Genomic DNA, 15,595 nt, shown 5'->3' with positions numbered 1-15,595 from the left:
GAAACACATACTAAGAATCAAATTTTGGTTAGTAGTTAGTGGTCAGTGAAATGTTAATGACACAAGTCAGATGAAATTCAGACGTACAGGCCTATATATAAGCCTGCTTATTCTTAGATCCATGAGTATAAATCTCTGTCTATAAGCATAAGCACACGTACACATACACATATATGTATACATACACACACACACACACACACACGTTGATGAAAATAAATCTTGGAAAGAATTATGCAGAATGTTAATAGGAGAACTAAGGTTGTTTTTCAAATTAAATATACAAACATAGTAACTACTCATAGCCATTGAGTTCTACAGTGCTCATAAACTTATCCCATCCTCCCTACACTTGTAGCTCAGTTTACAGATATTGGTAAAGGATACATCAAAAATGTTCAGTTTTAAATTCAGATAATACACAGTAATAGTATTAACCTATAAATTGAGGTTAAAGAAACGTTGTTAAATATTAAAATATAGTAAGACTTAAGTGGTAGAATGTTTTAATTTGAATGTATTTATTGCTTGGATTCAGTGGGAAAAAATTATAGGGCTAACCCATCAGAAGTTAATTGATGAATAAATTCATAGAAGAGTACTTATCCTAAAGAATAGATGCACTGAGGTACAAATGAAAGCTTTGGCCTTGGTGGGGAGAAATGATTCTAAGAATAGACTTCGTAATTTTTGTGCTTGAAGGTATACATTGGCCTAGAGGATACAATGCAAAGCTTCTCATCGACATGTAATAAAGTGCTGTGGAAAAGTGATGACTTGCTGAATTATGCAGATGGTGTCACATAAAGTAAACTAAAAAAACATGCTTATACTTAATTATTTGTAATAGATAAAGATTTCATATATCTACACATTATACACTTTATACTTTTCCAGCTTGTCTCTTATTTTCAGTTCGTATCTTTTTTTCTTATTTGCTTGATCCGAACTAAGGTATCTGAAACTGTGGATATATATAAATTAGTATCGTATTTGAACATGGCATTATTAGCAAAAGAGTAAAGGATGTCATAGGAACAGTTTTGTGAAGAAGATTGAAGATTACAGGAGATTATTTTCTATTTCCACTAATTCTTTCTCTTAATGGCACACACACACACAAGAGTGAATACACAAAATGTGCTGAGAAAATTCCTAAACTGGTATCAAAAAGAAAGTTTTCCACAAACACACTACTTCTGTATCTCAGTCCTTCACATTGATAACTTTATGCTCATTTAGTCATCTTTTTTTAATAATCACTTTTAGTAAACATTTGTTTTTGAGAAGCTGTCTTGAGGGAGCTCAGCTATTGGATTTAGAAGAAAATCAAAGCTTCTGTTATAAATATGTTCTCAGAATACAAGTACTATAGTACTAGTATATTACAAAGTATTATAAATATATTCAAAGAAAACTATGTTTAAGATTTAAAGGAAAGTATGATGACACTGATTCAAGAAATCAATGATAACAGCAAGAGATAAAACTTACATTAAGGGAAAAGAAATGAAGATTTTAAAATTGAAACATTCAATAACTAAAACTCACTGTTGGGTCTCAACAACACACTAGAGGTGGCAGAAGGAACAATTAGTAAAGTTGAAAACAGGGCAAAAGCGATTCTCCAATCTGACAGACAGTGAAAAATTAAGATAGTTTCTCATAGAACTGTGGTACACCAGTACACGTGGCAACACGCACAAAACTGGCAGACCAGAAGAGAGAAACATACAAAAAAATTTAGACGGCAAAATGCCTGAAAACTTTTTAAAATTCAAAGAAAACATTCATCTGCACACCTAAGTTCAACAAACATTACAGAGAACAAACATAAGAGATTCACAACTAGACAGCACAGACAGTTAAAAAGACAAGGAGAAAATCTTAAAAGCAACGAGCAAAACAATTCATTCTGTGCAGCAAACCAAGAGATTAGCAACTGACTCCTTATCAGACATATTACAGAACTCCTTTAAGGGCCTCGTATTCGTAAATAGTAAAGCAAGTGTACATATTTTGTGGCCTTCATTTACAATAGATAAATATCACTTTTCTGGTGTTCAGTCAATATCAAAAAATGCCTTACTTGATTGGTCTTTGGAACCAAGTCTATGCAAGAAGACTGGCTTGCCTGGATCTGGGTGTGAGCCAAAGCTTGAAGACATATAAATCAAGGGTTAAGTGAGAATCCCAAGCTTGGTAACGTAAAGAAAATTGTATACACAATCTGGCTTTAAAACGTTGCTGGTGAGCCAGAGTACCAGAGCATGGAACAAATAGGCAGGCAGGAACCTAGTTCAGTGATTAGATGAATGCAGATCACCTGGAAAGACTTGGGAGCCGCATAAATGGCCCATGAATAGATATCTTTTCCCTAAAGCATGATGCACAGCACAGCATGTACATAAGCTGACTCATTTCAATTGTCAGAGCTGTAGTGACAACACAAGGACCTACGCCTTTACCAGTAAATAAAGGGGAATCTACCTACAACACTAGAATATCAGCACAATGTACAGAAGAATAGGAGGGCAAAATAAATATAATTTTCAAAAGACTGGGATGTGCTGCAGTGTTATTAAATAGGATGGAAAATCTAAGAAGTGTGAAAAACCTTTTAAAATGTTAGATTTTACAGGGTCACTATCAAGAAAGGAGTCAAAGTACTAGGAAAATAATCCATAATTTAAAGAGAAACTTTTCAGGGTTTTGAGAGTAGTGAGCAATGTATACCAAGAGTAGGGCAGGAACAGTAGAGGGCAGGCCCAGGAGTGTGCAGGCCCAGGAGTATGCAGGCCCAGGAGAGGGCAGGCCCAGGAGTGTGCAGGCCCAGGAGAGGGCAGGCCCAGGGGTGTGCAGGCCCAGGAGAGAGCAGGCCCAGGAGTCTGCAGGCCCAGGAGAGGGCAGGCCCAGGAGTGTGCAGGCCAAGAAGTGTGCAGAGATAGGAGGGAGCAGGCAGAGGAGTGTGGAGGACCTGGAGTGTGCAGGCCAGGAGTGTGCAGGCCCAGGAGTGTGCAGGCCAAGAAGTGTGCAGAGATAGGAGGGAGCAGGCACAGGAGTGTGGAGGACCTGGAGTGAGCAGGCCCAGGAGTGTGCAGACACAGTAGTGTGCCAGCTCAGGAGTGTTTAGGCCAAGGAGAGGGCAGGCCCAGGATTGTGAAGGCCCAGGAGAGGGCAGGCCGAGGAGTGTGCAGGCCCAGGAGTGTGCAGGCCCAGGAGTGTGCAGACCCAGGAGTGTGCATGCCCAGTACTGTGCAGGCCCAAGAGTGTAGACACATGAGTGTGTAGGCCCAGGATTGTTCCGACACAGGAGTGTGCAGGCCCAGGAGAGTGCAGGCACAGGAGGGAGCAGGCCCAGGAGAAGGTAGGCCCAGTAGTGTGCAGGCCCTGGAGTGTGTAGACACAGGAGTGTGGTGGCACAGGTGTGTGCAGACAAAGGAGTGTGCAGGCCCAAGAGTGTGCAGACACAGGAGTGTGCAGGCCCAGGAGTGTGCAGAGACAGGAGTGTGCAGGCCCAGGACAGTGCAGGCACAGGAGGGAGGAGGCACAGGACTGTGCAGGCCCAGGGGTGTGCAGACACAAGAGAGGGCAGGCCCTGAATTGTTCAGGCCCAAGAGTGTGCAGACACAGGAGTGTGCAGCCCTGGAGTGTGCAGACTCAAGTTGGAGCAGGCACAGGAGTGTGCAGGCCCATGTGTGTGTAGGTCCAGGAGTGTGCAGGCACAAGTCTGTGCAGGCCCAGGAGCATCTAGACACAGAAGTGTGCAGGCCAAGGTGTGTGCAGTCCCAAGAGTTTGCAGGCCCAGTAGTGTGCAGACACAGGAGTGTGAAGGCCCTGGACTGTGCAGACACAGGAGTGTGCAGGTACAGGAGGAGGCAGGCACAGGAGTGTGCAGGCCCTGGAGTGTGAGGCACAGGAGGGAGCAGGCCCAGCAGTGTGCAGGCCCAGGAGTGTGCAGGCCTAGGAGCGTGTAGGCACAGGATTGTGCAAGCCCAGGAACGTGTAGACACAGGAGTGGGCAGGCCAAGTAGAGGGCAGGCCCAGGAGTGTGTAGGCCCAGGCGTGTGCCGGCACAGTTGGGAGCAGGCCCAGTAGAGGGCAGTCCCAGAAAAGGGTAGGCCCAGGAGTGTGCAGACACAGGAAAGAGCAGGCCCAGGAGTGTGCAGACACAGGAGTGTGCAGGCCCAGGAGTGTGCAGACCTAGGAGGGAGAAGGTACAGGAGTGTGCAGGCCCAGGAGCATGTAGACACAGAAGTCGTCAGGCCCAGGAGTGTGCAGACCCAGGAGTGTGCAGTCCCTGGGGTGTCCAGGCCCAGGAGAGAGCAGACCCAGGAGTGTGCAGACACAGTAGTGTGAAGGTGCAGGAGTGTGCAGACACAAGAGTGTGCAGGCCCAGGAGTGTGCAGACACAGGTGTGTGCAGTCCCAGGAGTGTGTAGACACAGGAGTGTGCAAGCCCAGGAGTGTGCAGGCCCAGGAGTTTGCAGGCGCAGGAGGGAGCAGGCTCAGGAGAGGGCAGGACAGCTGCTGGCAGGCCCAGGAGAGGTCCTATTAGACTTCCATAGATGACGTTGTGAGGCAATGGGCATTTGAGTCTGGAATACAGGAGGGAAGTCTGGGTTGGAAATGGCAGTTTGGAAGTTACCAACGTGTAGAGAACACATAGAGCCCTAAGGCTGATGCGGGCGGCAGCAGACAGTAGCAGAGGCCAGCAGGCTGAGCCTCAGGGGTGCTGTGTGCCAGCACTCAGGGGCTGGAATTGAGAAGAGCGGCCAGGGCCGTGGGAGGAAACCAGAGCAGCCTGAGAGCCGGGAAGCCCCATGAGGAAAGGGCTTGAGGAAGTCAGGGGGAGCAGCAGGGGAAAGCGTGGCTGCCGGGCCGTGCGAGGGGAGGGCTGAGAGCTGCCCGGGGAGTCAGCGCCTGGTGGGTGGCGGGGGACCCTGTCGTGAGCAGTTGCAGTCAGTGGACACGCTTGCTTGGAAGGAAAATGAGAGGAATCAGAGGAAGCGGATGGGAACAGCTCCTTTGCAGGGGCAGGAGGCGTGTGTGCTGGGGAGCAGAGAGATGGGGCCACAGCTGGAGGGTGAACGCATCTTTTTTTATAAGATGAGGGCAATAACAGTGTATGCTGATAGAAAAGATAGTTTAAATGGGGAAGTTGGTAACACCACATTCCCTTAGGTCAGGGGAGTTGCAGGTGGGGGCCCAGAAATTCCCCTGAGAGAGTCAGCTTCAAAACACTTGCCAGGTCCAGTCCACTGAAGACCAGCTCCCAGGAGTGTCAGCCACTTAGGAACTCTGCCGCCCCCTGCAGTTTTGATCCTGGCAGGGCCAGAAGCCGTAATTAGCCAGCTGAGGGAGGAAGGATGGAGGTGGGCAGGAAGAAGAGGCCTGCCCTGCCTCCCCCTCTCCTGCAGGTGGTCAGCCAGCAGCCTGGCCTCGATGAGTAACTGACGTGGTGTCTTCATAGTCACGTGGTTAAAAAGTTCTCAAATGTTATACCATGCTCCCACATAAATCTCAGATTGACTCAAGGTTTAATTGGTGGAAATAAAAGCAAAAAAAAAAAATACAGTGAAGAAAGCGTGTAAACATAAGGCTGAGCCACAGAGCAGGGCCAGCAGACATGCGGAAACACATTTTTATTTCATCTGGAGAGCGTGTGTTGGTTTCTCAAGTTTGTACTTACTGATATATATTGCCACAATCTCTGAAACCATGAAAACAGCTTTCTGCTGTTTGCCTCTACTAAATTCCCTGGAGACTGGCTGGAGCCCAGAGGGATGGGGAAAGGAATACACTGAGGGATAAGGAGATACAGAGAGTTTTGGTGGGGAGCTCTCTGGGAAAAAGGCCTTCAGCATCCTGTGGTTCCACCTCACTCTAACCACAGTTGCATACAAACATGGCTTTCTCAGGGGCAAGCCTCACTTCTGGAAATGTCCCAGAACACTCAGCCACCTAGCGCCAACCTTTGAAGGGAATCCAAAATGGCCCACAAGCAATTGCAGAGATTTGAATTGCCTTAGGCTCCCACGTGTGCACCGGGCACCCTGGGCCTCTGGGCCTCTGTGCACACTCACAGGGACACTGGCTCTGGAGGGACAGTTGAGGGTCAGTGCTGTTGCTAGGCTACGAGTGTTCCGGACCAAACATTCCGAGCCGCTGAGCTTCACAGCCAAGGTGTGGCAGCGAGACCTCTGTGGCTCTTCTGCAGCGCCAGCGCTGAGATTGGGAGGTGGCAAGAGACCAGGAGGGAAGTGAGTGGTGTTGGAAGGCGATAAGCCAGATGAAGAAGAGACTCACTCAGTTCGTGAGCTGGGTGGACTTCAGCATCCATCAGAGAGAGCGCAGGAATCGTGAGACGCCTGTGCCTGGATATCATGTCCATAGGTGTGAGCTAAAGGACTTCCACAAAGCCGCATATTTAGGTGACACGCGGACAGTGCAGGAGTTGCTGTCACGGAAGAAAAATGTAGACAGCAGAGACAGGAAGAACAGGTAACAGCTTTGGGGCGGGGCGGGGCGGGGTGGGCCTGGGAGGAGATGCCAACTGTGGTTGTAAGACACGGATTTTAAATTGCCTTCCCATGTCAGAGATGTTGAAGTGTGAGACAATGAGCATGTTAGAATCATTGAAGTACAGTGTTCTCTCTCATCCTTGCAGCAGCAAAGTAGATAAACTGTTATTTTACTTAATTGAAATGTTGTCTTGGTAAAATAGTAATGGTAACAATTATAATATTATCTAACAATTACTGAGCTATTCAACTGCCAGACACTTTGCATAGCTTTTCATTTAAGCATCGCAGTGGCATCCTGTAAGATAGCTACTACTTCTTGCCCATTTTGTTGATGAGGAAATTGAAACACAGACAGGCTAAGTGAGAGCTAATAAGGAAGAGTGTTAAAGTAGAAGTCAGACCCAAGTTGAGCTGAATCTCAACGGCATGCCCTTTCTATTCAAACAGGTAGTTCTTCCATTAATGTGGTGAGTAATAAGAGCTAATAAATATTGTTCTTTCCCCATAGAAAGAACTAAGATAAGAAGACTGTTAGTTTTAAAGGGATAGGAATAGCATGCTGTTGAATGTTTACAATTACACGAGTAACTGTATCTTTGATCTAGTACACTCTAATTTCCTAAAAAGTCCTCTCATGTTCACAGGACTGCCCTACACTTAGCCTGTGCCAGCGGCCAGTCATCAGTGGTGGCTCTCCTTGTCCAGTGGAAGTGTGACCTGAATGCTCGTGATGAGGAAAGCAAGACAGCTCTCATCAAGGTGTGTAGCAGCCAACCGTGTCCACGTGAGATGGATTCGATTTACTTAGAATAAAAATGAATTTATCTGTTTTAAATGTAACAAAGTGCTGGAACTTGAGGAATGTTAACTTGGAATGCCTAGCACTTACAGTCTGCTTCTTGGCATGATACCAACAGGCTGTACAATGCCAGAAAGAAATGTGTGTCACTATCCTGCTGAAACAGGGTGCTGACCCGAATCTTGAAGACAACTGTCAAAACACTGCTCTGCATTATGCTGTCTTGGCTGAAGAAACATCAATTGCAGCAGAGCTGCTCCGCTGTAATGCAAACATCGAGGCGATAAACAAGGTATAGCTCAACTGACTATTTACAAGATATTTGAAATACAGGGGTTTTTCTAGCTACAGGTGCTTTATTTATATATAGTAGTATGTATACTGAATACATCAGGCCCTGTTATCATGGAAACAACTCCAAAGCCAAGGCCAGGGGCTAGAGGTAGTGCCCACAGAAAGGGCAGAGCTCTGTCTCCCAGCCGCACTTCTACCCCAGAAGGAGCAACTTGCCATTAGGAAGTGCCTGGGGGTGGGTGGTAGGCTCAGAGCCTACAGAAGATGAAGGCTTGCGGGGAGTGAAGTGATGGCAAGGGCGGGCTGCCTGCCTGGGGATGGGTGGGAGGAGGAAGGAACCCAGCGACCCAGCAGGGAGAGCTGGGTGACTGCACCTGGGCAGGGAAGGCAGCAAGCCACAGGCCCTGAGCACCCCAGGATCCCAGGTTCTATAATCTGGGCAAGTGAGGTCAGGTCATGTTTGACAGCCAGCAGGGGCATTCACTTGTGCTGGTGGCCACATGGCCCTCCATGTACACCTTCACTTTGGGGTCTCCCATGCTCAGCCTGCTGTATCTCCCCTGCGGGGCTGTGGCTGTAGGTGGGGAGCAAGTGACAGCGCAGCTGGTCCTCCTGCTTTTCCTCCTGGCTCTCCCCTGAAGATTTTGATTGAATAAGTCTACTCACATCTGGATACAGGTATTTAGAAATACTTCCCTGAGATTCTGATACAACCCTTGGTTAAGGACTATTGAATGGATACATGTAATACATGTAAATTCACAGATCTCAAAAATAAGACGTCTCTGGAAGAGCAGGGGTTTGATAGATGCTGCTTCTTTCAGTGCTCTCCTTTCCAGCCGTGTTAGCCTGACTTTTATCCGTCTCTTCCTGGCAATATTACTGGCAGCATCTATTGCCTTGAAGAATAGCTCCTTTTCCTTTCTAACCACTGATCATTCAGTGGCACTCAGACAGTCTTAGAAACTTGGTTGTGGTGAGTGATTCAATAAGTAGAGCCGGACCCTTTAAAGATTTTGCACCATTTGTTCCCATCCAGGTCATTAGGTCAACAGGGTTTTTCTGATTGCAGTAATAGGAAATCATGAGCCTTCTTTTGGTTAAAGCTGTGTGACAGACTCTTGCAATATATCTGTTAGATTCACTGAGCCCTAGCATAATCAAGATGACAGCTTTTTAAAATTAAAGTCTTGTTGATTTACAGTGTTGTGATAGTTTCTGGTGTACAGCAAAGTGATTCTATTATATATATATATATATATATTCTTATTCAGTTATATGTATCTATATTCTTATTCAGCTATATATATATTCTAATTCAGTTATATATATATTCTTATTCAGTTATATATATATATATTCTTATTCAGTTATATATAAAATTCTTATTCAGTTATATATATTCTTATTCAGTTATATATATATTCTTATTCAGTTATATATATTCTTTTTCAGTTACACATAAAATTCTTACTCAGTTATATATATTCTTATTCAGTTATATATATTCTTATTCAGTTATATATATATTCTTATTCAGTTATATATATTCTTTTTCAGTTATATGTATATACATATATATATTCATATTCTTTTCTGTTATGGTTTATTGCAGGATATTGAGTATAGTTCCTTGTAGTATATACAGTAGGACCTTGTTGTTCATCTATTTTATATATAGCAGTTTCTATCTGCTAGTCCAAAACTGCTAATTTGTTCTTCTCCCATTCCCTTTCCCCTTTGGTAACCACCAGTTTGTTCTCTATATCTGTGAGTCTGTTTCTGCTTTGTAAATAAGTTCATTTGTATCATATTTTAGAGTCCATATATTGAGTGATAGCCTATGGGATTTGTCTTTCACTTTCTGACTTACCTCACTCAGTATGATAATCTCTAGGTCCTTCCATGTTGCTGCAAGTGGCATTATTTCATTCTTTTTTATGGCTGAGTCCTATTCCATTGTATATAAGTATACCATGCAAGATGGCAGTTTTAAACATCAAGACCCATGACATTAGTAACAAATTGGAATTGTTTTAATAATTTAGTTTCGGCCATCTTATGAACTGATTATCCATTTGATTAACAATCAGGGAGAATTACATACAGGTAAATTGTAGTTTTAGCAGGCATTGGAAAAATTCTTGAAGTGGATATTATGAGTCTTAATCACAATTTTTATTACATGTTGGGGCCCAGTGTTTTTGTGTGTAAGACATATGATTCTACAGAAAGGCAAGGTTTTACACACAAATACTTGATTTATGCCCAACTGTTTGGAAACACAGCAAACATAAAAACACAAGTGGGCTATAGACTAAATATGGCCCTGGGTATGCTCAGTTTGTCTCCACACATTGAGTCAACATTTAAAATTTAGGAGACTTGTGCAGAAATCTGCACTCCAGAACTTCTCCTAAAGAATCATATCTGGTCCCCCTTGAGCCCAGGCTCCTGTGCCGTCTGCCCTGCAGAGGTGGCCCCTTCTCAGTGGGGCGTGTGTTCTCTGGTGTGCTGTCCTCACCTGGGACCTTTACTTAATCGGGCCACCTATGTTGCCTCTGTAAACATTTGAATTTACAATTCCTGTTGTATATTTTGGTAAATATTTCAACATTTTAAAGACAGTCTATATTAATTTATAGTCTACTTCATATTTTATAATAATCCCTTAAGAGTGGGATGGAATTTTTCAAATTAGAATTTATAAGTTGGTTTAAGAAAAACTTTTTCTTTACATGCAAATAGTCATATTCCCTTTGGAATGTCTGCAAGCTTTATGAGATTAGTCATAGTTGTAATTGGATAGGTTATGCATGTTGCAGACAGTATGGTATCTTTCTCCTCAGCGTGGCTCCTTAGAAATGTAGTTGATTCAGTAGCTAAATGGTTCTCTCTGGAGCAGTGTTTAGAGTGTCAGGAGTAGTAGTTGAGCAGTAAGGTAACTAAAGAATGCCTGATACACACTGCGAAAGAAGCGAAGGTTCTTGGAACCAGCAAATGTCTGAAGTGAGTTTCAGAGAATGACTTCACAGGGAAACTTTCGAGGAGGTCAAGGAGGAGCCTTTTAAAGAGAAGGGGCACAGAGGGGCGAGGAGGAAGGGGCTGCTTGTTATTTACTTTTTTATAGTATATGTTTTAAGTTCAGAGACAAGTTTTTAAATTCAGTTTTGAAATGTATATGTAATTTTGTACATTATCAACTGTATTTACTATTTTACAGGATAAATTCACACCATTTTTAGTCGCCATCAGGGAGAACAAAGAAGAGATGGTCAAATTTTTGATAGACAGCGGGGCAAATGTACATGCAATCGACAAGCTGGAAAGGTACAATTGTGGGTTCTCTCTCTCTCCCTCTCTTTTTTTGTTTAATCTTAATGTTGTTCTACAGCAGTAACAGCCAATCAGAAAGATTAACTTAATAAGAAGAGGATTAACTTGGAATCAACACATGATCAGTTAGGTAGAAAAGCAATTATTCTGCCTGGGTGTCACAAAGAATGGTATGCAGCAGGATTCATCTTCCTTTATAATAATGACTGCTGTCATTTGCAACCTGAGTTTTTTGGTCATATGATCTGATGATAGTTCAGGGATTTCATTTTAGTTTTATTAGTATGGACTCTAATTTTAATTTACCTTATGAGACAGTGTTGAATTTCTTCATTCTTTTATAATTTTTTTAACCTCTACTTGGTGTATATTTTTTTTAAAGATGCATATCAAACAGAGAGGAGTTTGTTTTGCCTTTTGGATGATTCTGCTTTAAATTACTTTCTTTGAAGGATATTGATGTTATTAGGTTGTCACTAAGTGAGTGTCACTAAGAGAGTAACTATGACCAGATACTGTGGGCTCATCAGGTTTTATCCTTTTTCATTTCTAGTACAGTTTGATGTTTTTATTTTCAATTGATAATGGTAGAAGGAAGAAAAATAGCTTGAATTATTGAATAAACATTCCCTTTAAAGAAGACAGGTCATTGGTGGATGATAAACAGGAAAGAGCTGGGCTGTAGAGTCAGACGAGGTTGAATTCCCAGCTCTCCTGCTGGCCAGGTGTGTTACCTGGGGGACATGACTTATTACCAACTAATATGTTTCCTGACACGTAAAGGAGGGTCATAGTACATCTTTCAAGGGTGGTTGTGCCTAAGAAAGACCATACATAGACTATTCAGGTTAGTGCCGGGCACATGCTTCTCAGCGTGATTCACTGCAGCCGTACTATTTTTGTTGCCATTTTTATTCATATTACTGTTTTCAGCCTGCAAACAGCTTCTCCTTACCTGACCTCTAGCTGACTTTAAAGTATTAAATGTTTCAGACTAGAGAAGACATGGGGAATCCTTTATTTAAACCTTTACCTACTTCAGATAAGTGACCTCAGCATCCTTTCTTGTCCATCAGAGGACTTTAAATTAGCACCTTCTACTGTGTGCTACCCAAGTAGGATGGGAGGCTTCCTTTTTGTCCCTCCATTGTGGCCTTGGAGGTCATTTGCAAAGATGAGCACTCGAGCATGTAAGTGGTCAGTTCTCCAGGGGTGGGCAGGAGATTAACTTGGTAAACTAGACCAAATTAACTGTTTGAGTTACGCTAAGTTCCTAAGGGTGGAGATGTCTCTTTTATTTTAGATCAGCACTGATGCTTGCTGTGTTTCATGACTCGCCGGACACAGTCAAGCTGCTGCTTCAGAAGCAAGTTAATGCCAGTTCTCGAGATTTACACGGAATGTCTGCTGAAAGATATGCTTTTCGTAATGGTTTTAAACAGTAAGTGTTTACATTAAAATGCCAGTTATCTCTAAACTGAGGTTGGAAATGACCTAACTGTCACTTGTTATGTGGCAGGTGAGAGTTCCTAGTTGGGAGCAGGCACTTTGGGGATGGCAGTGAGACACTCCCCATCACCAGCTGGAAACCAGCAAAAGGCCAGACTAGTGAGATGGAGCAGTGGGCACAGGGTTCTTTATCTCAGGGTTTGTAAGACCTTTATCCTTAGGGTCCTACTGGTCTCCACTTCATCCCAGTGTAACCCCTATGCATGGGGTCCAAATAATGTCACATATCTGATTTTTCTAACTAGTTATTTGGGTCTTGAAATGTTTAGTAGAGCAGAAAATCCTGTATTTTCCTTTGGGGACTTTCTTCTATAATCTTCCTCTTGAATTGTCCAGGAACCTAAGGGATTCCCTGAGGCCACAGTGACAGTCCTCTCCCACAAGGCACTGGGGCGGGGCGAGGGCGTGCTAATCGTTCTCTTGTTTCCCTTGATTCTGTTGCTGCAGCGTTGGTACTAAAACTAGTTTTAACAGGATCTCCTCAGCAGCTGAGTCTGGGGTCTGGATGTTGCTGTCTAAAGACCTTTAATAAAATTTTAAAAGAAGAAAAGGAAAAAGAAACTGGTCCTGCAGTCAGGTCGTGCCTGACCTCTGCTCCCGGGATGCCCGTGCTGATCCAGTTTCCGCGGTCTTCGTGGCCATCGACACGTAAACTTCAGCGTGACGGCTTGTTTAGTTCTCATACATACGCTTGTATGAGGTCATATATGTATAAATGAGTTTAGCTGCAAGTGATATACTAGCTGAGGTGTCCTGAATTATAAACCACGAAGAACAGCTAATCACCATAATTTGTAACATTTTCTGAAAAATGCCACATTTAAATGTTACACCTATAAAAAAACACACATTGGGTTTTATTTGGGATTCTCAAATAGTTCCAGCATTAAAGTTCAAGAACAGATTATTCCATTCTTCCACTATTTCTCTGAGCATCTGAGGGATACATTATCTCATTAAATCTTCATAATACTCTTATGAGTATTAATAACTAACTGCCTAACAAGACAGTAAGATCCCAGTTTTATAAAGGAAGAGTTTGAGCTGAAGAGAAGCACCTTTTCCAGGAACAAATAGCTGTTGGTTATAGAGCTGGGACTTCTGAGTTCGAGACACTTTCCATGTGTCAGGCTCGCTCTAGTTAACTTACTGAGCTGTACTGCCCTCAGTTCATGAGTACTTCACCTTACTTTTTTCTTTTTTAATTATGCATCCTAAATTTAAAAGTGTAGATCGTACAAATTTGAAGTTTATTGGACAGTTGAAGTTTTGATATTACCTCTGATATTGTCTGAAATAATCTAAGAATTTAATATACTTGGTAATTGTTTTTCACATTAGTATTCAAGTAGTAATATTTATCCCATTTTTTTACACATAGCCTCTACCAGCTGATTATCGACTACAGAGACGGAAATATACCAGCTACTCCCCCTCAAAGTAGCGACCTAGGACAGAGTTCTGGTAATAAGTTACTCTTGTTGGGCCTACCATAGATAAGGAAGTAAGACTGAGGAAAGTTTGATAATGAAAGAGCAGTGAAAAAAGCCTGTGTAAATTTCATGTATGTTTTTATTTTTTTCATTAATTTTTTCTTAATGCTCTAGTATTCAGAATTATTTAAGAAGTTAATTGTAGGTAATTTAAAATCTGAGACAATATTGTCTGAAAAGAAATTCACTTATTTAATCATGGCTCCTGAAATCCCATATTATATCTTTGTGTAAATAAGAAAAACAGGGTTTTAACTTTGTTGTACATTTCCTCTAACATTGTAACAAGCTGGCCTTGTTACAGAACTGGATCTTTTGATTTTTATAGCAAATGGATTACATCGGGTAAATGAATGCTAGTTATTGCATAGTGACTAGTCTCACTAAAAAGTGACTGTCTTTAAAACTGGGAGCTCAGCAATACCTTCCTGGTGCTGTAAACAAATGGCCAACAATTAGAACTGCATAGCTGGGCCAGTGTGCAGCATACTAATAAGAGATTGTTTTTTAAAGATACCTAGTGATAGTGCAGAAGTCAGGAAAGCAGTGCCTTGTTGAGAAGCACGGGTTACTTTTCGCATCATTACACCAACAAGGTCTCTTTCTTACCTATTGCATTCCCCAGAAGTACAAACAGAATGAGATATGTTGCCTTCATGAGAGTCAGATGTTTTCTTCTTTTTGGGGGATACTTGTCATGAAACTAAGTTTTGTTGGAACAAGATTTTCTATTGCCATTAGTTAAAGGATTGTCATAATAAATACTCAAATAGCACAATTCAGGACTCAACAAATTGTAAGAAAAGCAAAGAAGTGCTTCACATAAAAAAAAAAAAAAAAAAGAAGAAGAAGGCTGTGTTGCCTAGATGTGACCCCTAGGGTGCTGTTCGGTCTGAACTGTATGAGGGCACATTTAACTTGGTAGACCTGCATCAAGCAAAGAACTTCTGTTGCAGGAAATACAAAGCTGGAACAGACAGAGTTTTGGTCTTCAAGGTGCTCATAACACAGCAGAGTTGTCCCTGGTTAATGTCTGTATTTTTTTAAACAGGATTTTCAAAGAAAACATTCTTATCTGTTAATTCATCCACTTAACAGACGACTCTCAAGTGTCGTTTAGGTACTGAGCGCCACTGTGACGTTGCAGAATGCAAACAGGTCACAAGCACAGCTCCTGGCCTCCGGGAGCTTGCTACTGTTGTCACCATTTCTATGATTTGCTTTACTCTATTCTGTGCTTCCTGTGTCCCAGAGCCCACTAGGACTTTGTAGCTGTCTTTATATGTATTTTTATTGGTATTTAATATGTGCCAAATACTTTTAAGTCCATGGTGAGGAAAGAAGTTTTTTAAAAGTGGGTAGGATGTCAGGTAAGCCATGCAGAGCGAGTAGAAGTTTGCCAGGGAAGGAGGCAGAAGGGCAGTGTTTGGTGGGCAGAACATCTTTGAAGCTTACATTTGGCAGAAAGGACAGCGGTGCAGAGGCTAAGATGTGCCAGTGAACTTTGCAGGATCTATGAGTTTCATTTTGTTGGTGCAGGAAGGATGCTGTAGGAATGGTTGGGAACGAGGTGACTACCTAGCTCAGGCACTCTTCTGAAAGCCTTTCTGGTACTATAGAAAGGAGGAGGTCTGCTGT

General features: G+C 42.8%; 1 protein-coding gene across 1 annotated transcript in view; it reads left to right on the top strand.

Annotated features, from left to right (window-relative positions):
- LOC140696301 (ankyrin repeat domain-containing protein 26-like) overlaps positions 1–15,595 on the top strand; it is a 52,639-nt gene that overhangs the window by 10,457 nt on the left and 26,587 nt on the right. The window contains exons 2-7 of the mRNA XM_072960717.1: positions 6,396–6,503; positions 7,171–7,285; positions 7,444–7,617; positions 10,843–10,949; positions 12,259–12,396; positions 13,846–13,928. Coding sequence (XP_072816818.1) covers positions 7,465–7,617; positions 10,843–10,949; positions 12,259–12,396; positions 13,846–13,928 — 481 coding nt within the window. The 5' untranslated portion in view covers positions 6,396–6,503; positions 7,171–7,285; positions 7,444–7,464. The remainder of the gene's footprint in view (positions 1–6,395; positions 6,504–7,170; positions 7,286–7,443; positions 7,618–10,842; positions 10,950–12,258; positions 12,397–13,845; positions 13,929–15,595) is intronic.

Source organism: Vicugna pacos, chromosome 5 (assembly GCF_048564905.1).
Source record: "Vicugna pacos chromosome 5, VicPac4, whole genome shotgun sequence".
In the NCBI taxonomy this organism is placed as follows: Eukaryota; Metazoa; Chordata; class Mammalia; order Artiodactyla; family Camelidae; genus Vicugna; species Vicugna pacos.
This window is presented reverse-complemented; position numbering and strand designations above follow the sequence as displayed.